The sequence below is a fragment of the Pristiophorus japonicus genome, chromosome 2, assembly GCF_044704955.1.
Source record: "Pristiophorus japonicus isolate sPriJap1 chromosome 2, sPriJap1.hap1, whole genome shotgun sequence".
Taxonomy (NCBI): Eukaryota; Metazoa; Chordata; class Chondrichthyes; family Pristiophoridae; genus Pristiophorus; species Pristiophorus japonicus.
This window is the reverse complement of record NC_091978.1, coordinates 88,735,456-88,762,304: the sequence shown is the minus strand read 5'-3', so window position 1 is coordinate 88,762,304 and position 26,849 is coordinate 88,735,456. Positions and strand designations below refer to the sequence as shown.

The 26,849-nt window shown below is 42.9% G+C and overlaps 1 protein-coding gene across 1 annotated transcript in view; it reads right to left on the bottom strand.

Annotated features, from left to right (window-relative positions):
* Window positions 1-277: 277 nt before the first annotated feature.
* LOC139231007 (gamma-secretase subunit Aph-1b-like) overlaps window positions 278-26,849 on the bottom strand; it is a 106,428-nt gene continuing 79,856 nt past the window's right edge. Inside the window, exons 5-7 of the mRNA XM_070862483.1 lie at window positions 17,918-18,045; window positions 16,809-16,932; window positions 278-861 (exon numbers count right to left, since the gene is read on the bottom strand). Of these exons, the coding sequence (XP_070718584.1) occupies window positions 845-861; window positions 16,809-16,932; window positions 17,918-18,045 (269 nt within the window). The 3' untranslated portion in view covers window positions 278-844. The remainder of the gene's footprint in view (window positions 862-16,808; window positions 16,933-17,917; window positions 18,046-26,849) is intronic.

The window sequence follows — 26,849 nt, the reverse complement described above, 5'->3', positions numbered from 1 at the left end:
GGTGCTCGCAGACCGGGGGCCCACAGACTGCTGGGCTAAGTCTCCACGCTGCTCTGATGGTGCTCGCAGACCGGGGGCCCACAGATTGCTGGGCTAAGTCTCCACGCTGCTCCGATGGTGCTCGCAGGCCAGGGGCTGCACAGCAGTATCTGGGTGAGAACCACAGAGCTCAATTTCCTGCTCTCTCTCTGTCCAAATGCCTGGAATAGTTCCGATACCTCGAGGCAGCATGTGAACGCTGCGATAATAATCCAGCTGAAGAATGCTCAAGACATAGTATTTCATAACCAGACTTTATTATTTTAATGCACTGATAAACATGACTCATGATAATGTCAAAAAAATGACTTTAAAGATGAAACTGTAATAAAATCCTGGTACATGAATGGTTCCAGGTTCACAATACACCTTATACATTTAACCTGGTATACTGAGCACTGCATAAACACATTTTATAGAGAGTACCATTTCCAGGTTGCATAAGAATTACATTTCTAATTTATAAAAAGCAATAGCGCATCAATTACCGCAAAACCTAAAATTTCCCATCCCCAATCATGGCACAATGCTTTGTAATTGCAAACTTCTGTTCAGTAAAAAAGTTTTCTTGCACACACACACCTACACACACAAGTGCGCAGGCAGTCCCACAAGAGTCAAACAGAAGAACGATGGACTCCTGTCTTCTGTTCAGAATTGTTCCCTGTAACTATCATTTGCTGTGGTAGTGCTTCATCTGTGATCGAGGCTGCTGTTAGTATTCCAGCACTGTGCAGTTTCTGGCAAGATCTCATCCTGGAACAGTTGCATGTGTTTCTATCAGGAGCCAGCCTGTGTAGCAATACTATTTGTTTTTCTTACCTGAAGCAAAGGAGAAGGGAAAAAATGTTAGCATGTTCTTAATCATGAGTGCGCAAGCTTGGCACAATCTGAGTCAGATAGTTGTTAGTTCAAGCCCCGTGTGAGGTGACATTCAATGGAATACTGAGGGAGTGCTGCATTCTTGGAGGTATCATCGTTCAGATGAGATGTTAAAACCGAGCACCTATCTGCCTGTACAGGTGGTGGAAAAAGAACAGTGGAGTTCTCCTGGTGTCCTGGGTCAACTCCCTCCACCATCAGTGCACCGTGGCTGCAGTGTGTACCATCTACAAAATGCACTGCAGTAACTCGCCAAGGCTTCTTCAACAGCATCTCCCAAACCCGCGACCTCTACCACCTAGGACAAGGGCAGCAGGCACATTAGAACACCATCACCGCCAAGTTCCCCTCCAAGTCACACACCATCCTGACTTGGAAATATATTGCCATTGCTTCATTGTTGCTAGGTCAAAATCCTGGAACTCCCTCCCTAACAGCACTGTGGGAGTACCTTCACCACAGGGACTGCAGCGGTTCAAGAAGGGGGATCACCACCACCTTCTCAAGAACAGTTAGGGATGGGCAATAAATGCTGATCTTGCCCAAGGTATAAATTCATTTACCTCACTGCAGTTTATGGGACCTTGAAGTATGCAAATTGGCTGCAATGTTTGCCTAAAATCAACACTTTAAAAGCAATTCATTGACTGTGAAGTGCTTTGCCACATCCTGAAGATGTGAATGGTTTAAAAAAAAGTGAATACTACTTTCTCACTTTTGCTTTGTTGTTGCAAGACTAACTTTTACATTTCCACTTAAACACTTCTGGTCTTTTCTTAGCTTCCATTCTAGCCTCAATGTTCATATGTGGCAGAAAAACAAAAAATAAACCCTTTGCAACTAACATGTTACTTTCTGTTCAGACATTATGAATTAAGCTTGTAGACAGGGAAACTAAAAGCTCTTTTCGAAGCTGTCTGCCTCATTAGCAAAATATTGTCCTTCAACAATACATCCTTCTAGTCAAGGGTGGGTTAACATATGGGCCTACAAAGTCTGTGCGCAGGGGCCCCAGCTAAATATGCAGAAAAACTGCATACAACCACTGGATCAGTTTTATTTAAGCATAGTACATTGTGATAGGGTTTAACTTTATTCATCATCATCATAGACAGTCCCTCAAAATCGAAGAAGACTTGCTTCCACTCTGAAAGGGAGTTCTCAGGTGACTGAACAGTGCAATTACGGGAATTACAGTCTCTGTCACAGGTGGGGCAGACAGTCATTGAAGGAAAGGGGGATGGGTCTGGTTTGACGTATGCTCCTTCTGCTGCCTGTGCTTGGTTTCTGTATGCTTTCGGTGACGAGATGCGAGGTGCTCAGCATTCTCCCGGATGCTCTTCCTCCATTTAGGGCGGTCTTGGGCCAGGGATTCCCAGGTGCCAGTGGGGATGTTGCATTTTAGCAAGGAGGCTTTGAGGGTGTCCTTGAAACATTTCCTCTGCTCATCTGGCCTTCGCTTGCCGTGTAGGAATTCCCAGTAGAGCGTTTGCTTTGGGAGTCTCGTGCTGGGCATGTGGACAATGTGGCCCGCCCAACGGAGCTGGTTGAGTGTGGCATTATTGATGCAGTGTGTAAGCATTCTTTTGGCTTATTTCTTCATACATTTCACTAAACATGTGTTTTAATGGATATGGGGCACTGGTCTTCCACAGCACCCAGCTTTACCCCAAAGTGGAATTTTTATTTTTATTTTTTTAAACCAAAATGTATCACCTCATATTTAGTGATATTGAATTATAGTCACATTTTTGCCCATTCCACTATCTTATCAGTATCCCCTTGCAGCTTGCTTTGGGCCTCTACTTACTCCAGCTCGATATCCAAATCGCTGATGTACACAGTGAACAGAAGTGGTTCCACAAAAGAACCCCGTGGGAAACCACTACCCACTTCCTAACCACGCTGAGAAGCTGCCCCTAACTCTTAATCTCTCTTTTGATCCTTCAAATCAGTGTTTAATACAGTTGTTAGCCTTCGCTAATTCCATACTCATTAATCTTCTCTAATAGTCTCCTATGTGGTGCCTTGTTGAAAGCTTTGTGAAGGTCTATATGCATAACATCTACTGTATTTCCCCATCCAGCATATCTGCCACCTCATCGGGTTGCTGAGGCATGATCTTCCTTTGCAAAATCCATGCTGGCTGCTTTGAATTATTTTCTCTTCAGATATTTAGTAATTTAATATTTAATTAAAGATTTCACATTGTTCTTTACCACAGATGTTAGACGAACTGGCCTCATTATCAAGGTTAGCCGTCTTCCTTTTTATAATGGGTATTACTTTAGCCACTCTTCAGTTCTCTAGCACACATCCACTCTCCCCAATATAACTTCGAGCTTCCATTTCCCCCAGATCCTTGTATGTATTCCATCAGGTACCAGTACTTTGTCCTCTTTTAGCTTAACTCTCTATTATAATTTCTCTAATATTTTATTTTTATTTATTATAAAATCTCTCATCTCTCTTTTAACCAATTTAGGATTTCTTCCTCCATAAAATCCTTCTCCTTTGTACACACTGACGTGAAGTACTTGTTAAGCAACCTGACAATTTATATTTTCCTTTCCTCTCGGGCCTCATCTCACATTTAACAATTCTCTTTTTACTGCTTTGTTTGTAGAATACTTTGCTGTTTTTTTTAAGATGCTCCCCTCATACTCTCTCTTAACTTCTTTACTTATTTTGTTATATTCTACCATTTTTATTTATACTCATTTTTATTCATACCCATTTTTAATAATAACTATAGGTCCTCTTGAATTTTTGTTATTGTATATCTTTATTCTGTACCTTTGCAATCCCCTATTTAAAAATATCTCATCGTGATCCACAGTCCTGTGAGCCACCTCACCTCAGCTAGCTCACTACTCATCGTTCTAAAATCTACCCTGACATTCCTGACTACTCTAACTTTTCCCCTTTCTATTTGGACCATGAGCCTGATCATATTATAGTCAGGATAGCAGGGATGGTAGCACAGTGGTTATGTTACTGGACTAATAATCTGGAGATGTGAGTTCAAATCCCACCATAGCAGCTGGGGGAATTTAAATTCAGTTAATTAAATACGTTTTTGGAATTAGTAAGCTAGTATCAGTAATAGTGACCATGGGCTCAATTTTGGCCCAGCCCGTTTTTCGGCGCACTTACCGGAGATGCGTCGATTTTCTCCATTCAGAAGTGCGCTGAAAAATGTCCTTCCCACTTTGGCCGCTGTCCGGCCTCTTCCCTGTGTTCGTGCAGCATGGCCAGTCGAGTCAGGGGTGGAGCCAGCGTCCTGCGCCGAAAACAGTGGCGGGACATCTGCATATGTGCAGTGGACTGTCCGCACATGCACAGTAGCTCCTCGCCCCCAGCCTCTCCGTGTCTTGCTGCAGTCGCTGTGTGGGACCCGATGCTGGCCAAATGTTGTTGTGAGTACGGGTATGGAGTGGCAATTGCACGGACTGCTTAGTTCCATTTGATTTGAAGCTTTAATCACTTTAATCTTAGAAACCGCACCGGGAGGCCACTCGGCCAGGGCTAGGGGCGGGCAGGCAAGAGAACTGATCGAAATCATCCAGGCAGGAGCACTCTCAGTTCTCTTGCCCACCCCTAGCCCTGGCCGAGTGGCCTCCCGTACCGGCTGGCCCGCTGCCTTCCCGGGCCAAGTTTTAAGATGAAGGTAGGACTTACTTCAATTTTTAATTTTTACTGAATGCTTATTGCTTTTTGTTTCCAAGGTTTAGTGCTTTGAAAGTCTCGGTGCTTTAGGTGCAGGTCCTCTCCGCTTCCCTTCCCGCCCCTATACCAGGCCGAATGGCCTCCGACGTACGTACCTGCTCTGATTTCTTAACTCTCCACAAGGGTTTTCTGAAGTGGCCACATACGCTGGCCTAAGTAGATTTGGAGTAACTATTAGCTGGCCAAAGTTGCCTAAATGGGTAGAACTGGCATAGGTGGCTGGTAATGCCTCCTTTTGAGAAAAAAACTAAACCAAAAAAATCGTAACTAACTCACTTACACTGGTGCAAATTGAATGTGCAAAATGGGGATTTTTAAGTTATGCAAAAAAAAACAAGTTACTCCAAAAAAAAACAGAGCAACTCCTGGCCAAAATTGAGCCCCATGAAACTACTGGATTGTTGTTAAAAACCCACCTGGTTCACTCATTTCCTTTAGGGAAGGAAACCTGCCATCCATAACTGGTCTGGCCTATATGTGATTCCAGACCCACAGCAATGTGGTTGACTTTTAACTGCCCTCATATGGCCCAGCAAGCCACTCAGTTGTGCTAAATTGCTATGACAAAGACAGCACTGTGGGAGTACCTTCACCACAAGGAATGAAATGGTTCAAGAAAGTGGCTCACCACCACTTTCTTGAAGGCAAATAGGGATGGGCAATAAATGCAGGCTTTGTCAGAGACGCCCACATCCAGTGAATTACATTTTTTTTTAAAATTCAGTCACTGCTCAAGAAGTGCCAACATTTAACTCATCAACCAACCTCATCTATTTCATTACTGAAATCTAGATCTAGCCATGCTTCTCCCCTTGCAGGCATACAAATATACTGCTTAAGGAAGAAGCCTTGCACATATTTTTAAGAATTCTATTCCCCGTTCTCTATTTACTCGCTCCATTTCCCAATTAATGAAAGAGACTTGGATTTATATAGCGCCTTTCACGACCATCAACATCTCAAAACGCTTTACAGCCAATGAAGTACTTTTGGAGTGTAGCCACTGTTGTAATATAGGAAACACGGCAGTCAATTTGCGCACAAGCAAACTCCGACAAACAGCAATGTGATAATGACCAGATAAATGTTTCCAGTTGTTTCAGTTTCCAGCTGTTGCAATGTTTCCAGTTATTGCAATGTTTATCAGTGTTTATCATCAATCATTATCCAATGTATGGATAATTAAAATGTCCTAGAAAAATTATTTTTAGTTATTTCTACTCGTCTCCCTGATCTGGCTACAACTTTCCTCTTTCATTTCCATTAACAATCTCTTTTTAAAATCTTTGATCTCTAACCATATTTTTTTATGTTCATTAGTACTCTCTAAACCACGTATTCCCATCTTCATTAATATTGCCATTCCTCCTTATTTCTTACCGATTCTGTCTCTCCTAAAAAATACTATAAATCGATACGTTCCTTTTCCACTCCCATCCAAGCCCCACTGCTATTAAATCTAAATCTTTCTGTGACATCAATTTTTTCTCATACTCTCCGAGCACTGCAATACATGCACTTCCTTTTTTTTTGTTCGCATATGATGCAACTTGTTTTCCCTTGAATTTTTTGTATAAGTTAAAATGTAATTCTTTTCTCTCAGTCTTTTCCCTGAAGTCAACTCTAATGCTCCAGCTGACATCTGGCTGAGATTAACTAATTCAACACAGATCTGGAGTTGAACCAAGGACCTTAGTACCATACCGTAAGTTGAATTTTCCCAATAAGCTGTGGGAGATATTTTCATTCAAGAACTAAACACATTACAAGACAGTAACCTCACTTAATATCCACAAGTGAAGTATGTAGGAGCGAAAGCTTGTATTTCTGAAACACTTTGCTTCGGCGCAGTCTAGAGAAATCGAAAGGGTTAAAAGTTAAAGATGAAAGTTTGGATCAAAACAGAGGATGTTTGGATCAAAACAGGCTGCTAGACGATATGGAGCCATTTAGCCATTCAAATGTGTCTATCTAATTTGTTTACAGTACTTCATGGTGGGAGTCGATTGAAGCAGTGAGACTTGATTCCAGGATCATCATCATCATCATCATCATAGGCAGTTCCTCGGAATCAAGGAAGACTTGCTTCCATTCTTCAAATGAGTCCTTAGGTGGTTGAACAGTCCAGTACAAGAACCACAGACCCTGTCACAGGTGGGACAGATAGTAGTTGAGGGAAAGGGTGGGTGGGACTGGTTTGCCGCCCACTCTTTCCGCTGTCTGCGCTTGATTTCTGCATGCTCTCGGCGATGAGACTCGAGGTGCTCAGCGCCCTCCCGGATGCACTTCCTCCACTTAGGGCGGTCTTTGGTCAGGGACTCCCAGGTTGTCTGGGGATGTTGCATTTTATCAGGGAGGCTTTGAGGGTGTCCTTGTAACGTTTCCTCTGCCCACTTTTGGCTTGTTTGCCGTGAAGGAGTTCTGAGTAGAGTGCTTTGCTTTGGGAGTCTCGTGCCTGGCATTGTCTGGGTAGCTGGTCATTTATCTGTATGTTAATTTGTATGCATCATCAATACTATCTATGCATGGAATCAAAGAAACTCCTTTGCCAATCACCTGGTTTGTGTACAGTAATTCATGATATCGTCTGTATGTTAATTATTTGAATGTACCACGGCATGACGCGACCCTGGACAACATGGACCACTTTCCATACCTCGGGAGCCTATTATCAGCAAGGGCAGACATCGACGACAAGGTTCAACGCTGCCGCCGGTGCGCCAGCGCAGCCTTCAGCCGCCTGAAGTGTTCGAAGACCAGGCCCTCAAATCTGGCACTAAGCTTATGCCTACAGGGCTGTAGTGATACCCGCCTTTCTGTATGGCTCAGAGACGTGGACCATATACAACAGACACCTCAAATCGCTGGAGAAATACCACCAACGATGTCTCCGCAAGGTCCTGCAAATCCCCTGGGAGGACAATGTTAGTGTTTTCGATCAGGCCAACATCCCCAGCATCGAAGCACTGACCATACTCGACCAGTTCCATTGGGCAGGCCACATTGTTCGCATGCCTGACACAAGACTCTCAAAGCAAGCGCTCTACTCGGCACTCCTACACGGCAAGCGAGCCCCAGTGGGCAGAGGAAACGTTTCAAGGGTGTCCTCAAAGCCTCCTTGATAAAATGCAACATCCCCACCAACACCTAAGAGTCCCTGGCCAAACACCACCCTAAGTGGAGGAAGTGCATCCGGGAGGGCGCTGAGCACCTCGAGCCTAGTCGTCGAAAGCATGCAGAAAACAAGCGCAGGCAGCGGAAGAAGCGTGCAGCAAACCAGACTCCCCACCCACCCTTTCCTTCAACGTTATCTGTCCCACCTGTGACAGAGACTATAATTCCCGTATTGGACTGATCAGTCACCTAAGAACTCACTTTTAGAGTGGAAGCAAGTCTTCCTCGATTTAAGGGACTGCCTATGATGATGTATGATTTGTTACTGTGCAAGGAAACGAACTGGTTTGTGTACAGTAATTCATATCATCTGTATGTTAATTATATGTATGTACTATGCAAGGAAACAAGAGTTCAAAGGCTTTTTTGATACAAGAGATGAGAAGGAAGGCTGTTTGAAACACACTAGACACCAGACACTGGAAATTCGAAAGGTGTGTCTCACAAGCAGCTGCTGGAAATCAGAACAAGCAGATAGCTGGCCTTATGAAGTATCTCAGTAACTTTCATACTTAGTTTGTATTAGTATGAATGTTTAAATAAAAGACCTGATGCTGCCATTACTACAACTGAGTGTGTGTATAACTCCAATGTTTAAAGCAACAATGTGAAAAGAGCAAGAAAGCTGTACAACAAAGTACTTGCCACTTCATTTTTGATTACCAATCTTACATTTGCCTATGTAAATTTCATCTGCCATTTTTCTACCCAATTATATTTTTTATCAAACACATTCTACTTCTGAACTGCCACCTCTGATTCTACTGGCCCGTCTAGTTTTAGATCTTCTGCAAATTTGCATTGATATTTTGAATTTAAATCATTTATGTAAAAGAAAATCAAAATCGACACCAACACCAAGCCTTGGGACATTGCTTCCCCCCACACTCAGCCTGCCCATACATGTCCTCTAATGAGTACTTGTTGTTTGGTGGCCAAGCCTCCATCTGCATAGGCCCCAAGCTCTGGAATTCCCTCCCTAAACGTCTCCACCTCTTTACCCCTCGCTCTTCTTTTAAGTCGCTCCTTAAAACCTACCTCTTTGACCAAGTTTTTTGTCACCTGTCCTAATATCTCCATATGTGGCTCGGTATCAAATTTTGTTTGAGAACGCTCCTGTGAAGCGTCTTGGCATGTTTTACAATGTTAAAGGCACTATATAAATATAAGTTGTTGTTTCATACCCTTCAGTCAATTTTGTATTTATTCTTAGGTTTACCAAGAGTCCTTACAGATGTGAGTTTAACCAATAGCCCTTTGTGTGGAACTTTGTCCAATATCGTTTGGAAGTCTAAGTACACCAGGACTTTCTTCATGCACTTGGGTCATCACTTCCTCCAAGAAGTCAAGGAGGTATGCTCAGGCAAAATCTTCCTTTTCTGAATCTTTCTATTTCTTACAAAATAGTCCTCAAGATCACTTCTGCTAATTGGTTCCATTACATGGAATGCAAGCAAGACTAATGGGTCTTTACTGTTCGTGATTGTCTTCTCCCCTTTTTTGAAGATGTGCCTGCTTCCAATCTACTGGTATCTTTCCAGTATCCAGTGATTCATTCAGAATGATTGTCATTGCCACACAAACCTCTTTCCTAGTCTCTCGCGGCACTCCAAGGTAAATAACATCTATCCCTGGAGACTGATTTGTTTTGAGCCTTTTTACCTGTCTAAGGCTTCCATCTCATTTCTAACAAAATCATTGATTTTGCTCAGGTTATCTTGGTTTAGGGAGGAGATATTGTTCATATTTTTCCTTGTGAATATTTGGAGGAAGTAATCATTCAGAATATTTACTATTTTATGTTCATCCTCACTTTCAAACCCATTTGTATTTGTTATACTTTTGACCTTTTCTCCAGTTGTCTTTTTCCTGTTGTGGTACCGAAATACCTTTTTACTGTTACATTTAGCTGCTGCACTTATTCTAAACTACTCTTTGCCACTCTGATCACCCTTTTAACAATTTTTTATATTTTCTATTATAAATTGCAGTGGACCCATTCTCCTTTCTCCACACAGAATTTGTCCAGGCTATATTTCCTCTTCACTTTACTTTTTTTCCCCCATAAATCATTTAGGGTCATGGGTGGCCCAGCTGCACAGGGAGGGGGAAAGAGGAAGAGTGGAAGAGCAATAGTGGTAGGGGATTCGATAGTTAGGGGAGCAGACAGGCGTTTCTCCGGCCACAGACATGACTCCAGGTAGGGGATTCGATAGTTAGGGGAGCAGACAGGTGTTACTGGGGCTGCATACATGGGCTCCTGGATGTCACTGAGCAGTTGCAGGATATTCTGAGGCGGGAGGATGAACAGCCAGAGAATGTGGTCCATATTGATACTAATGACATAGGTAGAAAGAGGGACGAGGTCCTGCAAACAGATTTTCAGGAGCTAGGAGAGAGAGATTAAAAGGCAGGACCTCAAAGACAGTAATCTCTGGATTACTCCCGGTGCCACGTGTTAGCAAGTACAGAAATAGGAGGATAGAGCAGATAAATGTGTGGCTGGAGAAATGATGCAGGAGGGAGGGCTTTCGATTCCTGAGACATTGGGACCGTTTCTGGGGGAGGTGGGACTTGTACAAGCCGGATGGGTTGCACCTCAACAGAGCCGGGACCAATATCCTCACAGGTGGGTGGGAAGTGCTGTTGGGGAAGATTTAAACTAGGTGGGCAGAGGAAACATTACAAGGACACCCTGATAAAATGCAACATCCCCACTGACAACTGGGAGTCCCTGGCCAAAGACCGCCCTAAGTGGAGGAAGTGCATCCGGGAGGGCGCTGAGCACCTTGAGTCTCATCGCCGAGAGCATGCAGAAATCAAGCGCAGGCAGCGGAAAGAGCGTGCGGCAAACCTACCCCACCCACCCCTTCCCTCAACGACTATCTGTCCCACCTGTGACGGGGACTGTGGTTCTCGTATTGGACAGTTCAGCCACCTAAGGACTCATTCTAAGAGTGGAAGCAAGTCTTCCTCGATTCTGAGGGACTGCCTAGGATGATGATGATGATGAAACTAGCTTGGCAAGGGGATGGGAACCTGAGAATAGATTCAGAAGGGAGAGAAGCAAAGCTGGAATTGGAAAGCAGAAATTAGAAAGTGAATTTGGAAGGCAAAGGCAACAGACAACAAGGGAGTTTGGCACTGCTAAATGGTATATACTTCAATGCAAGGAGTCTAAGGAATAAGGCAGATGAGCTGAGAGCACAGATAGACACTTGGGAGTATGATATTATAGCTGTTACTGAGACATGGCTGAAAGGGCAGCTCAACATTCCTGGTTATAGGATTTTCAGACAGGATAGAGAGGGGGATAAAAAAGGAGGGGGGGGGTCGCAGTATTAAATAAACAATTACAGCTGTGAGGAGGGATGATATGTTATATAAGGATCATTAAATGAAGCCATATGGGTTCAACTGAAGAACAAAAAAGGAGCGATCACACTGCTGGGAGTGTACTATAGACCCCCAAACAGTCAGAGCGAGATAGAAGAGCAAAAATGTAGGCAAATATCTGAGGTGTAAAAACTATAGGGCAGTAACAGTAGGGGATTTCAACTACCCTAATATTAGCTGGGATAGAATTAGTGTGAAAGGTATAGAGGGTGCAGAATTCCTCAAATGCATTCAGGAGAACTTTTTTAGCCAGTATGTAGCAAGCCAAGCCCAACAAGGGAGGGGGCAGTTCTGAACTTAGTTTTGGGGAATGTAGCTGGGCAGGTGGAAGGGGCATCAGTGGGAGTGCATTTTGGTGCTAGTAATCATAATTCAGTTAGATTTAGGGTAGTTATGGAAAAGGACAACGATAGTCCAGGAATAAAGGTTGTCAATTGAGGGAAAGCTAATTTTACTAAGCTGAGAAGTGATTTAGCCAAGGTGGACTGGAAACAGCTACTGGAAGGTAAATCAGTGACAAAAGCAGTGGGAAGCATTCAAGAAGATCTTGAGGGTTCAGAGCAAGTATGTTCCCTTAAAGAAAAAGGGTGGGACTAACAAATCTAGAGTCCCCTGGATGTCAAGGGGCATACAGGGTAGGATAAAGAAAAAAGGGAGGCTTATGACAGATACCGAGGGCTAAATACTGCAGAAACTCTAGAGGAGTATAGAAAGTGTAGGGGTGAAATTAAAAAGGAAATTAGGAAAGCAAAGAGAGAGCATGAAAAATCAAGGAAAACCCAAAGATGGTTTATAAATACATTAGGAGCAAGAGGATAACTAAAGAAAGAGTAAGGCCTATTAGAGACCTTAAAAGGTAATGTGTACGTGGAGGCGCCAGAAATAGATATAGTTCTTAATGAATACTTTGCATCTGTTTTCACAAAGGAGAGGGACGATGCAGACATTGCAATCAGGGAGGTGGAGTATGAAATATCAGATGAAATAAACATAATGAGAGAGGGAGTATTAAGAGGTTTAGCAGCTTTGAAAGTGGATAAATCCCACGGCCCGGATGAAATGTATCCCAGGCTATTAAGAGAAACAAGAGAGGAAATAGAAAGGCTCTGACCATCATTTTCCAATCCTCTCTGGCTGCAGGTGTGGTGCCGGAGGACTGGAGGACTGCTAATGATGTACCTTTGTTTATATCTGACTAACTTAATTGAATTTTTTGAGGAGGTAACAAGCAGGGTTGATGAGGATAGCGCATATGGATTTTAGCATATATGTAGTGTATATTTTAGCAAGGCTTTTGATAAGGTGCCACATGGCAGACTGGTCACGAAAGTAAAAGCCCATGGGATCCAAGGCAAAGTGGCACGTTGGATCCAAAATTGGTTCAGAGGCAGGAAGCAAAGGGTAATGGTTGATGGATGTTTTTAGAAACAGAAAATAGGTGCAGGAGTACGCCATTCGGCTCTTCGAGTCTGCACCACCATTCAATAAGATCATGGCTGATCATTCACCTCAGTACCCCTTTCCTGGTTTCTCTCCATACCCCTTGATCCCTTTAGCCGTCAGGGCCATATCTAACTCCCTCTTGAATATATCTAACAAATTGGCCTCAACAACTCTCTGTGGTAGAGAAATCCATAGGTTCACAATTCCCTGAAGAAGTTTCTCCTCATCTCGGTCCTAAATGGCTTACCCCTTATCCTTAGACTGTGACCCCTGGTTCTGGACTTCCCCAACATCGGGAACATTTTTCCTGCATCTAACCTGTCTAGTCCAGTCAGAATTTTACATGTCTCTATGAGATCCTGTCTCATTCTTCTCCAGTGAATGCAGACCCAGTCGATCCAGTCTCTCCTCATTTGTCAGTCCTGCCATCCCGGGAATCAGTCTGGTGAACCTTCGCTGTACTCCCTCAGTAGCAAGAACGTCCTTCCTCAGATTAGACGACCAAAACTGAACACAATATTCCAGGTGAGGCCTCACCAAGGCTCTGTACAACTGCAGTAAGACCTCCCTGCTCCTATGCTCAAATCCCCTAGCTATGAAGGCCAACATACCATTTGCCTTCTTCACCACGTGCTGTATCTGCATGCCAACTGTCAATGACTGATGTACCATGACACCCAGGTCTCGTTGCACCTCCCCTATTCCTATCTGCCGCCATTCAGATAATATTCTGTCTTCATGTTTTTGCCACCAAAGTGGATAACCTCACATTTATCCACATTATACTGCATCTGCCATGCATTTGCCCACTCACCTAACCTGTCCAAGTCACCCTGCAGCTTCTTAGCATCCTCCTCACAGCTCACACCGCCACCAAGCTTGGAGATATTACACTCAATTCCTTCATCTAAATCATTGATGTATATTGTAAAGAGCTGGGGTCCCAGCACTGAGCTCTGTGGCACCCCACTAGTCACTGCCTGCCGTTCTGAAAAGGACCCGTTTATCCCGACTCTCTGCTTCCTGTCTGCCAACCAGTTCTCTATCCACGTCAATACATTACTCCCAATATCATGTGCTTTAATTTTGCACACCAATCTCTTGTGTGGGACCTTGTCAAAAGCTTTTTGAAAGTCCAAATACACCACCATCCACTGGTTCTCCCTTGTCCACTCTACTAGGGCTTGATAGTCTGCACCCCCGAGTACTTAAGTGGCCCTAGAAATAGTGGATGCATTGGTATAATTTTCCAACAGTCTATCGACTCTGGATCAGTTCCTATGGACTGGAGGGTAGCTAATGTAACACCACTTTTTAAAAAAAGGAGGGAGAGAGAAAACAGGGAATTATAGACCGGTTAGCCTGACATCAGTCGTAGTGGGGAAAATGCTGGAATCAATTATTAAAGATGAAATAGCAGCGCATTTGGAAAGCAGTGACAGGATCGGTCCAAGTCAGCATGGATTTATGAAAGGGAAATCATGCTTGACAAATCTTCTGGAATTTTGTGAGGATGTAACTGGTAGAGTGGACAAGGGAGAACCAGTGGATGTGGTGTATTTGGACTTTCAAAAGGCTTTTGACAAGGTCCCACACAAGAGATTGGTATGCAAAATTAAAGCACATAGTATTGGGGGTAATGGATCGAAAACTGGTTGGCAGACAGGAAGCAGAGAGTCGGAATAAACGGGTCCTTTTCAGAATGGCAGGCAATGACCAGTTGGGTGCTGCAGGGTTCAGTGCTGGTACCCCAGCTATTTACAATATACATCAATGATTTAGATGAAGGAATTGAATGTAATATCTCCAAGTTTGCAGATGACACTAAGCTGGGTGTCGATGTGAGCCGTGAGGAGGATGCTGAGAGGCTGCAGGGTGACTTGGACAGGTTAGGTGAGTGGGCAAATGCATGGCAGATGCAGTATAATGTGGATAAATGTGAGGTTACCCACTTTGGTGGCAAAAACAGGAAGACAGAATATTATCTGAATGGTGACAGATTAGGAAAAGGAGAGGTGCAACGAGACCTGGGTGTCATGGTACATCAGTCATTGAAGTTTGGCATGCAGGTACAGCAGGCGGTGAAGAAGGCAAATGGCATGTTGGCCTCATAGCTAGGGGATTTGAGTACAGGAGCAGGGAGGTCTTACTGCAGATGAACAGAGCCTTAGTGAAGCCACACCTGGAATATTGTGTTCAGTTTTGGTCTCCTAATCTGAGGAAGGACGTTCTTGCTATTGAGGGAGTACAGCGAAGGTTCACCAGATTGATTCCCGGGATAGCAGGACTGACAGAAGAGGAGAGACTGGACCAACTGGGCTTGTATCCACTAGAGTTTAGATGAATGAGAGGGGATCTCATAGAAACATATAAAATTCTGACGGGATTGGACAGGTTAGAGAGGCAGGAAGAATGTTCCCGTTGCTGGGGAGTTCCAGAACCAGGGGTCACAGTCTAAGAATAAGGGGTAAGCCATTTAGGACCGAGATGAGGAGAAATTTCTTCATTCAGAGAGTGGTTAACCTGTGGAATTCTCGACAGCAGAAAGTTGTTGAGGCTAGTTCGTTAGATACATTCAAAAGGGAGTTAGATATGGCCCTTACAACCAAAGGGATCAAGGGGTATGGAGAGAAAGCAGGAAAGGGGTACTGAGGTTGAATGAGCAGCCATGATCTTATTGAATGGCGGTGCAGGCTCGAAGGGCCGAATGGCTTGCTCCTGCACCTAATTTCTATGTTTCTATGTTTCTAAATGGTAGGACACAGGGAAGTGTAGAGGAACAAAGGGACCTTGATGGATCCATAAAGGTAGCAGGACAGGTAGATCAGGTGGTTAAGGCGGCATACGGAATACTTGCCTTTGTTTGCCGAGGCATAGAATAAGTTATGCTTGAACTGTACAAAACACTAGTTAGGCCACAGCTAGAGTACTGTGTGCAGTTCTGGACACTACATTACAGGAAAGGTGGGATTGCACTGGAGAGGGTACAGAGGAGATCTACGAGGATGTGGCCTGGACTGGAGAATTTTATCTATGAGGACAGATTGAATAGGCTGGGTTTGTTTTCTTTGGAACAGAAGAGGCTGAGGGGAGATCTTACTGAGGTGTATAAAATTATGAGGGACCTAGATAAAGTGGATAGGAAGGACCTATTTCCCTTAGCAGCGGGGTCAACAACCAGGGGGCATAGATTTAAAGTAATTGGTAGGAGGTTTAGAGGGGATTTGAGGGGAAATGTTTTCACCCAGAGGGTGGTGGGGGTAAGGACTCGCTGCCTGAAAAGGTGGTAGAGGCAGAAACCCTCACCAGTTTTAACAAGTACTTGGATATGTACTTGAAGTGCCGTAACTGACAAGGCTACGGACCAGAACTGGAACGTGGGATTAGGCTAGATAGCTCTTGGTCGGCCGGGGCGGACATGATGGGCCGAAATGGTCTCCTTCCATGCTGTACATTTCTAGGATTCTATAATTTGTTTCGTCTGAGCTTGTTGGTTCCAGGAATGTATTTATCCTACATGCTCAGCATTATTCCTTTAAAGGTATTCCACTCATCATCTACTTGTTATGGATAGCCCATTCCCCTTATATTGAACACTCTTGTTGCTCTTCTCTGCATCTTCACCAATGAAGCTTAGTGATCAAAATTACATACAGTACTCCAAACATGGTCTAACCATTACATTATAATGGTCTCAGTATAACATCTGGAAAATTGCATTCCACTATTTTAGCTATGTAGACCAATATTCTTTTTGCTTTTTTTCATTGCTTTTTAACATTGTTTTGACATTGAAAGTGACAAACATACTGTCTCTCCAAGCTAATTCAGTTTCTTCCTTTGTATATTTATGTCTCAGTTTTGCACTTAACGTGCAATACTTTACATGTCAGCAGCAAACATAATTTTCCATCTGTCTGCCCAATTGCATAACTGACAATCTTTCTGCAAATTATTAACTGCATCCTCTCTGTATTGCTCTCTATTTTCATGTCCTCTGTAAAAATTGGAATGTTGTTTTCTGCAGAGCATGCTTAAATTATTGCTACAATATAAATATGGTGCAGACTATTACTTAAAACTGGTATACGTAGTCCCAATGCGATTTTCATTTTTGATCCATGATTTGAATAAGATGGACTTACACATGAAGAAGTGTTGAAGATTTTGTAATGATCCACCTGCTGTAAAGTAAGTCCAAGTTGCCATAATGACCATGATCACATATGCTGGAATAAGGCTGCTTTCATACATTGGATTCAGAAATGTCTGCAGGATAGGAAAGAACAAATACTGTAGTATAGTTATGTTTGACATTACATCTTGTATAGTTATGTCTATTTGCTGGGCTACAAATACAATATCAAATAATTACATTGCGTTATGGAGCAAAAAAAAAACATGCAACAGAATATAAAATAGATACCGAACACCTGAAATGTTTTAAAGAGAATTTCATCAATGGCACAATGTGTAAAAGAAGCATGGGGTGTTGTAGTGAGGCATGCAGACCAGGAAGATCCAACATGTGATCCATGTCTGCACTGTTAGTTGACAAGGGGCCAAGTGGACACTAAATTTGACCTCACCATTACTACCCTAGGGAGAGGAAACCAATGTAATTGTAATCATAGAAATTCAGAACATAGGTGGCGGCCATTCGGCCCATCGTGTCTGTGCACAGAGGATGCTCAATGTACAAGGTATTTCAGTATTGGTTATTCAATACTATAATGCCATTTAAATGGCACAGTGACTTAATCCTTGGTCTCAGTTAATTGATCTCATACAGAGTGGGCAGTAGGAATGGTATAATCAACCTAATCATATTCGAGCTATGGAGAGAGGGGGGAAATCCACTAAGGTTCCCACTCATAATTGTCAAATGACATCTTGACAATCCATGCTGGAATGTGCACCTGTATGGATGTCATATGAGAACAAGATCAGGCTCAACTGTGACACACCCATAGTCAAATAGCCCGTCAAAATTCCTGTCCAATTTCATATATACCGAAGGGCACTGTAATTGTGCTGTAATCCATTCTTTCCGCAGACAGACCATTTTATTTGATATGAAGATTATGCGCAGTTTCTGTAATTACGAAGCTATTCTATGATGCTGTGATAATGAAAATATTTAAATTATACTAGGTATAAATTTCACAATAAGAAACCCTCAAACCACTGGAGAAGTTCAGACATACTTTAACATGCATAATATCTGAAACAGATCCAAGAGTAGAAATCTCACCAGTCCTGACACTAGCAAGTGTGTTGCAATAACTGCTACGATAGCCCACCATCGCTTTTTCTCAAATCCATCAAAGAATAATACACTCCAGAATGTATGTAGCAGGATAATGGCCATGGTCATAAAAGCTGCAAAAAAGGGAAGTACAATGAAATATTGGGACTACAAGAGAGTATCACACGGGCTCTATGTGAACAACTATTTCAAGAGCGATACCAGTAACCTCAACCCCAACTCACCCAACAGTCCCACATTCCTTACCTTCCCTCTGTCACTGACCATCATATCGTCCACTTGCTCACATGAAAAAATAAAAGCCAACACGAAATACACATTCCAATCCAAATTTATAAATTAAATTATGCCACATTGCATACAAAAATAAATGAATCACCCTTGTCCATTGCATTACAGGGAGCGGGCGGGTAAGTGGAGCTGAGTCCACGGCCAGATCAGCCATGATCTTGTTGAATGGCGGAGCAGGCTCGAGGGGCTAGATGGCCTACTCCTGTTCCTAATTCTTATGTTCTTTTGTTTTTATATTAGTGCCTGTCCTCCGTGGGCCTTTGCCTGTCCTTGTGCTCCCCCAGTGACCGCAGCCTGGCTGGTGGAAGGCTGCAGACTTTCATTGGAAGAGACTGCAGATGGCTTTGGAGGATGATCTCGAGCAGCTCTGGGCCTAGAAGGCCCAGCTTCAGACTGCACCATCTCTGCATTGGGGCAACAGTTTGGGCTGGCTGGCTAATAGGCAACAACAATGGCACTTGCCAAGTGGCAGTGGTGTGAGGACGGATACTGTCATCCTGAGGCACCCCCCGAGGCAGAGCCTCAGCAATCCTAGTAATATGTTGGAGGACTGATTGATGGTCTGCTGTGACACCCTGGAGGCCCCTTTGAACACTGGTATCCATGGCCATGATGGCAGCAGTTTGAGCTTCCAGTGCAACACTCAGATGCTGGGTGGCTGCTGCTTGTGTTGCAATGGAAGCCGAGTCATCGGTCATCAGACGCTGCATCATGGTTGGTTCCACAAGGTGTTGATGGAGTTGGCCACTAGTTCCATGCTGGAAAGGATGGGCTCCAAGCTCTGCACAAAGCCCTGTGCTAAGTTGGTGCTGGACTCCTCCATGTTCCTTGACATTGAACGCAGGCTTTCTGGCAGGGTTTCCAGTGCAACAAACATTTTGTTATGTACAACCATCACCCTTTTTCTGTAGCCTTGTCGGAGTTCTTTGCAGCAGAACTCATGTGCAACCTCACACCTATGCTCTCCTTTCCCCCTGCCCTGGCTGAAGCACATTTGTGCCAGGTGTCTCACCATGTGCAGATCCCTCCTTTATGCTATTGTCTAAATTACGCACTGTCAGTATCTGAGCTGGTGGCTGTGAGTGTTAGATTGAGTGACGGTATGTCTTCATCTTCACTGTCTTTCTGTTCTTCCCTCAATGCCTGGGCAGGTTTCAGTTCTTGGGTATTTGAAATAAAAAATGGGATAAGGGTTGAGTTGTGGTGAGGGGAAGAGGAGAAATTTACAAGTGCATGTTTACACCATCTGCTGCTTGTAAGTCAGAAGAGAGTTAGCAATGAGGGAGAAGTGGGATGTGAGAAGGAGGATTAGGTATGAGAATACCGTCATCTTCAACAGCTTCAGCCCTGTCGGTGGCCATGGCCTCAGCAATGAGCTTTCCTATGATGGCCAATGCCGTCTTCGCCATGGGGGTTAGAACAAGTAGGAACGCCTCTCACCCTCCGGTTAGTTCCTGCTGCCTTGGTTGCGCGCCACCTTTTCCAGCAAGAGAGAGGGAAGTGTGCCAGTGAGTGCCATGCAATATGTTTGGGTGATGTGGCTGGTCATGGTTGAATAGCTGACAGTATGTGAAAGCTGTGAGATGTGGGTGTGAGGCTTGCAACAGTGCTAAGTGTGAGTGGGTGAGGCGAAGCATATGAATGTTAGGTATGAGTCCTGATTGATAGAGATTGTTGGTAGATGAGTGATGAGGGTGTGGTAAATTGAGCAGTGGTGCAGTTGCAAGGATATGGTATTTGAAGATGTATTCACTGACGTTGACTACTCCTGTGAGGTCATTAAATTTCTTGCGGCACTGCATGCAGGTCCTTGGGGCTATACTCCTGGCATTAATCTCCGCAGCTGTCTGTTCCCACGACCTCGCATCGTGTGTCTGGAGGGTCTCCTGCCCCCGAGGATACAGAACACCTTTGCTCATTTCCACCTCCTCCACGAAGACCTCTAGTGCAGCGTCTGAAAACCTGGGTCCCTGCGCTCTCTGATGGTCAGCCATTCTTCACTGTTTCCCAGGTCAGATTCACTTGAAGAACGACTCCAAGCACCTGCTCCAGCTACAATTCATACCCACTTTAAGAGGCGCAGGCTAGCTTTAAGTAGTGCACGTTAATAACAATATTGGGCCCCCTGCTATGTGTGCAGCTAATGAACAGCGTGGGTAAGCGCTGGCTGCAAGCAGAAATCATTATAATTAGCAGGCAGCACAAGCTGGCGTCCTGCCTGCATTCCATTGAATGGGATGTTTGCATCCGTTTTCGGGGCTAACTAATTTAACCCCCAAGGAATTCAAGAGCAACCAGAATTTTGTACCTAGCTTAATGCAATACTACGGCTTTATTCAGTTGTCTGAAAAGCTCATTACATGAGCCAAACTACTTTTGAACAGACCATGTGATTTGTTCAGTCATACATAGTGAGCAGCTATTTCTGAATAGGGTGGACAGTTCTTGGTAACTATTTTTAGGGACATTTAAGGACTGTAGCTGTTTGAATTCGAGAGTCAGTTTGATATTCTCAAAAGGAAATTCTAAGCCTGTATCAGCTGCCTCAGTGGTTAGAAATACAAGAAAATAAATATTGTGAATACAAAAAAGTACTCTAGAAAAGAATTATACAGTATGATATCATTCACTTTGAGTAGACAGAATAATTTCTATTAAATACACGTGGATATTATATCATGCTAGTTTTTCAACTTGTTCACCTTTTGCAAAATAAATATGTTTAATAGTTTAAACTTAAAATAAGGTCTGAAGTTATGATACTCTATTGAAAACTAGGGAAGGACCCTTTAGAGGCATAGGATAATTCCAATAGCTAAGGCAATTAAAGAAAGGCTACAAGAGAAAGATTGCAAATACGGGGAATCTGAAAACACAGAATGCCAGAAGTACACATCAGGTAAAACAGAAAATGGTGTAGGATCTCCTCGAGCAAGCTGTACGCTTCTCCTTATTTGATATTTGTAATCCCCATTGTTATTTTAACACAATACATCACTATTGATAAAATGCAGCAAACATCATAGAATATTATAAATTAATGGCACAGAAAGAGGCCTTTCGGCCCATCGTTTCTGTGCCGGCCACAAAAGAGCTATCCCGTCTAATCCCACTTTCCAGCTCTTGGTCTGTAGCCTTGCAGGTAATGGTACTTCAAGTGCCTATCCAAGTACTTTTTAAAATGTGATGAGGGTTTCTGCCTCTATCACCCTTTCAGGCAGTGAGTTCCAGACCCTCACCACCCTCTGGGTGAAAGATAGTTCTACTCAACTCCCCTCTAATCCTCTACTAAATACTTTAAATCAATGTCCGCTAGTTATTGACCTCTCTGCTAAGGAAAATAGGTCCTTCCTATCCACTCTACCTGGGCCCCCTCAACGACTATCTGTCCCATCTGTGACAAAGTCTGTGGCTCTCATATTGGACTGTTCAGCCACCAAAGAACTCACTTCAGGAGTGGAAGCAAGTCTTCCTCGATTCCGAGGGACTGCCTGTGATGACGATCTAGGCCCCTCATAATTTTATGCACCTCAATTAAGCCTCCCCTGAAACTCCTTTGTTCCAAAGAAATCAACCCCAGCCTATCCAATCTTTCCTCATAGCTAAAATTCTCCATTCCTGGCAACATCCTTGTAAATCTCCTCTGTACCCTCTCTAGTGCAATCACATCTTCCCTGCAATGTGGTGACCAGAACTGCATGCAGTACTCTAGCTGTGGCCTAACTAGTGTTTGATACAGTTCAAGCACAACCTCCCTGCTATTATATTCTATGACTTGGCTAATAAAGGAAAGTATCCCATATGCCTTCTTAACCACCTGATCTACCTGTCCTGCTACCTTCAGGGATCTGTGGACATAGAATCCAAGGACCCTCTGCTCCTTTACACATCTCAATATCCTCAATATAAGAAATCCAATAGGTGAATTCAGAAGAAAATTCTGTACCCAAAGAGTGCTAAGAATGTGGAACTCACTACCACAGGGAGTGGTTGAAGCGAATAGTATAGATGCATTTAAGGGGAGGCTAGACAAGCGTATGAGGGGGAAGGGACTAGTGGGTTATGCAGATAAGATTTAGATGAGGAAAGACAGGAGAAGGCTCGAGTGGAGATTAAAGGCTGGCATGGACTGCTTGGACTGAATGGCCTGTTTCTGTGCCATATATCCTATGTAAATACAAGTTGTTGTACATAAATATAAAAATGGATTATTGTTGAGAAAAAAATTACAAGTGTTCTGTGCATTAACCAACATTTTTTTTAGTACTTGCAACATAAATTACTGACCACCCAACTTCTCTTCCAGGTCCCCATGCTTGCCGACAATGTAAATAATTTGTAGTGATGCTGACTGGTTTGGGTAAGTACAAAGACTTGAAAAATTGGGTCTATTTTTGTCAGAACAATGCAGATTACGGGACAATATTATAGAAGGGTTTAAAGTTATGAGAGGATGGGATAGGGTAATAGAAGCAGATGATTTCCAGTAGTTGAGGAATGAAGAACAATAGATAGATGATTAAGAGAATTAGAACTTCCAACAGGAGAAACTTTTCACAGAGTTGAGAGGCTGTGGAATTCACTTAATTAGTGGTTGAGGCAGAAACTGTGTCAACATTCAAGATTACATTGGCTAGGTAACGAAAGAAAAGTGGTTGAAGGGATTATGGGAATACGGTGGGTAATGTGATTAGATGTATTTGCTCACATATAGGGTAAACATGGACTAGCTAGGTCAAATGGCCCATTTCCGTGTTGTAATTTCTATGTACTAAGGTATAAGTGGGAAACAAGTCAGAACCACAATAGATGAGTAAATGGAAAGAGTAAAAATACAAGGCTATCAGTGGAAAACAGGGATTATGGAAATTCACAACCATCATCCTGACAAACACCAATTATTTATTTATTTTAAAGTCTATGGTCTCTACTGGTAGCACAATAGACTTGGCACTAGAAAGCTAAACTGTGCATTGCCCAAGGAAGAGGCATATAAATTGGTCAGAAAAAGCAGCAAACCTGAGGACTGGGAGAATTTTGTTATATGGCAGAGGAGGACAAAGGGTTTAATTAGGAGGGGGAAAATAGAGTATGTGAGGAAGCCTGCTGGGAACATAAAAACTGACTGCAAAAACTTCTATAGATATGTGAAGAGAAAAAGATTAGTGAAAACAAACGTAGGTCCCTTGCAGTCGGATTCAGGTGAATTTATAATGGGAAACAAAGAAATGGTTAAACAAATACTTTGGTTCTGTTTTCACAAAGGAAGACACAAATAACCTTCCGGAAATACTAGGGGACTGAGGGTCAAGTGAGAAGGAGGAACTGAAGGATATCCTTATTAGGCGGGAAATTGATGGGATTTGAAGGCCAATAAATCCCCGGGGCCTGATAGTCTGCATCCCAGAGTACTTAAGTGGCCATAGAAATAGTGGATGCATTGGTGATCATTTTCCAACAATCTATCGACTCTGGATCAGTTCCTATGGGCTGGAGGGTAGCTAATGTAATACCACTGTTTAAAAAAGGGATTGAGAAAACGGGTAATTTATAGATCGGTTAGCCTGACATCAGTAGTGGGGAAAATGTTGGAATCAATTATTAAAGATGAAATAGTAGCGCATTTGAAAAGCAGTGACAAGTCAGCATGGATTTATGAAAAGGAAATCATGCTTGACAAATCTTCTAGAATTTTTTGAGGATGTAACTAGTAGAGTGGACAAGGGAAAACCAGTGGATGTGGTGTATTTGGACTTTCAAAAGGCTTTTGACAAGGTCCCACACAAGAGATTGGTGTGCAAAATCAAAGCACATGGTATTGGGGGTAATGTACTGACGTGGATAGAGAACTGGTTGGCAGACACGAAGCAGAGAGTCAGGATAAACGGGTCCTTTTCAGAATGGCAGGCAGTGACTAGTGGAGTGCCACAGAGCTCAATTCTGGGACCCCAGCTTTTTACAATATACATTAATGATTTAGCTGAAGGAATTGAGTGTAATATCTCCAAGTTTGCAAATGACACTAAACTGGGTGGCAGTGTGAGCTGTGAGGGGGATGCTATAAGGCTGCAGGGTGACTTGGACAGGTTAGGTGAGTGAGCAAATGAATGGCAGATGCAGTATAATGTGGATAAATGTGAGGTTATCCACTTTGGGGGCAAAAACACGAAGGCAGATTTTCTGAATAGCGGCAGATTAGGAAAGGGGGAGGTGCAACGAGACCTGGGTGTCATGGTACATCAGTCATTGAAAGTTGGCATGCAGGTACAGCAGGCGGTGAAGGCCGCAAATGGCATGTTGGCCTTCATAGCTAGGGGATTTGAGTATAGGAGCAAGGAGGTCTTACTGCAGTTGTACAGGGCCTTGGTGAGGCCTCACCTGGAATATTGTGATCAGCTTTGGTCTCCTAATCTGAGGAAGGACATTCTTGCTATTGAAGGAGTGCAGCGAAGGTTCACCAGACTGATTCCCGAGATGGCGGGACTGACATATGAGGAGAGACTGGATCAACTGGGTCTTTTATACACTGGAGTTTAGAAGGGTGAGAGGGGATCTCATAGAAACGTATAAGATTCTGATGGGACTGGACAGGTTAGATGCGGGAAGAATGTTCCCAATGATGGGGAAGTCCAGAACCAGGGAACATAGTCTTAGGATAAGGGGTAGGCCATTTAGGACTGAGATGAGGAGAAACTTCTTCACTCACAGTTGTTAACCTGTGGAATTCCCTACCGCAGAGAATTGTTGATGCCAGTTCATTGGATATATTCAAGAGGAAGTTAGATATGGCCCTTATGACTAAAGGGATCAAGGGGTATGGAGAGAAAGCAGGAAAGGGGTACTGAGGGAATGATCAGCCATGATCTTATTGAATGGTGGTGCAGGTTCGAAGGGCCGAATGGCCTACTCCTGCACCTACTTTCTATGTTTCTATGTTTGAAAACAATGACATACAATGTAGCCAAGATTAGTGGAAGATTGGGAAAAGGATGGGATTTTTTTTTAAAACCAGCAATGGATGACTAAAAAAATGATAAAAAGATGGATTATGAGAGTAAACTAGCAAGAAATATACGAACAGATAGTAAAAGCTTCTACAGGTACATAAAAAGGAAGATAGATAGATGAAGTAAACAAAAGCAAAATACTACAGATGCCGCAATCTGAAATAAAAACAGAAAATGCTGGAAATCTCAGTGGGTCAGGCAGCATCTGTGGAGAGAGAAACAGAGTTAACGTTTCAGGTCGAAGACCCTTTGTTAAATAGAAGATTGGCTAACTAACAGAAAACAGAGAATCGGGATAAATGGGTCATTTTCTGGTTGACAATCTAGTGTGGTGCCACAAGGAACCTCAACTATTTACAATCTATATTTTTATGTTTCTGTGTTGCCCGATTACGCGTAGAAAATCAACAGCTTGCTGATTTATCAGACAAAACCTTAAAAGCTGTTACTACAAATATATATTTTAGTAGGAAACATTGGCAGTGAGTAAATATGACTGTTTTACTTATAAAGACATTCATTTTGAATTAAATATGATAAAATGAAAAGCAAAACAGAGTCTCCACCAGTACGAATGGACAACTACCATTAAAAAAAGTTAAAAGGTAAAAGCATCCACAATTGTATCATGTAGACCTTTTGTTTTAAAATGGAAAAGTTGGATGAATCAGAGCTTTACTTTGCAAATTTCCAATTTGCCCACACACCTCAGTCCAACACCCAGAACATTGTGGAGCCCCGTGCAGTAAAAATGCTTCTCATCCAAGACACGCATCTTAAAAAAAGTCATGGCTGCTCTGAAAGCTCCTCTTCCTGCAAAGGTTAAAGAAACTGCTGCATCATGACATTGACTGAAAAAGACGAGAGAATAAAAATGTCGTTTTGACCCAAAACGGTGTGTCTTGTGGGAGAATTGAAGATGAATTTTGTAATGTATTGAAACATAACTGAGCATAACCTTGATAAAAGATATTTAGCTACAGTTTCTACTTGTCACAGAACGCACACAGAAGAATGCATAACTTTATGAAGACCGTATTTTCTTTAAATTCAAAATTCTTGTGTCTAAGTAACACTAAGTGGCACTCAATTTCTCGATCTGTGATGTATCTATTGGTACAGGATATGCAAAGTTCAAGACCCAGATATAACAAGTTGCCTGTGCTCTTAAATTCCGAGTGAGTATGGGGACTTCTCTCATTTAAGAGATTTTCTAGTCACAAAGTCGCGAAGGAATGAAATAAAAAGGAAAGTGCATAAAAAATCCGCCGTACATCCATATACCCAAATCAGTGCCATTTTAGTGCCAAGAGCAATCTTTTGGTAAGTATTTAGAGATTTACTGAAAAAGACCTTTTGCATCATTTCAATATTCTAATTTATTTAAACAAAGTACTACTCAATTTTCTATCTGCTTCGGACAGGACTGTCGACCGATCCTGTCGTTGAAAGAGGCAGCCAATTAGTCCCAATCCCCTGCTCATTCTCCATAGCTCTGTAAATCTTTCCTTTTCAAGAATATATCCAATTTCCTTTTTGAGAGCTACTATTGAATTTAATTCCGTGCTTTCAGGCAGTACATTCCAGATCTTAACAATTCACTGCGTTAAAACAAAAAT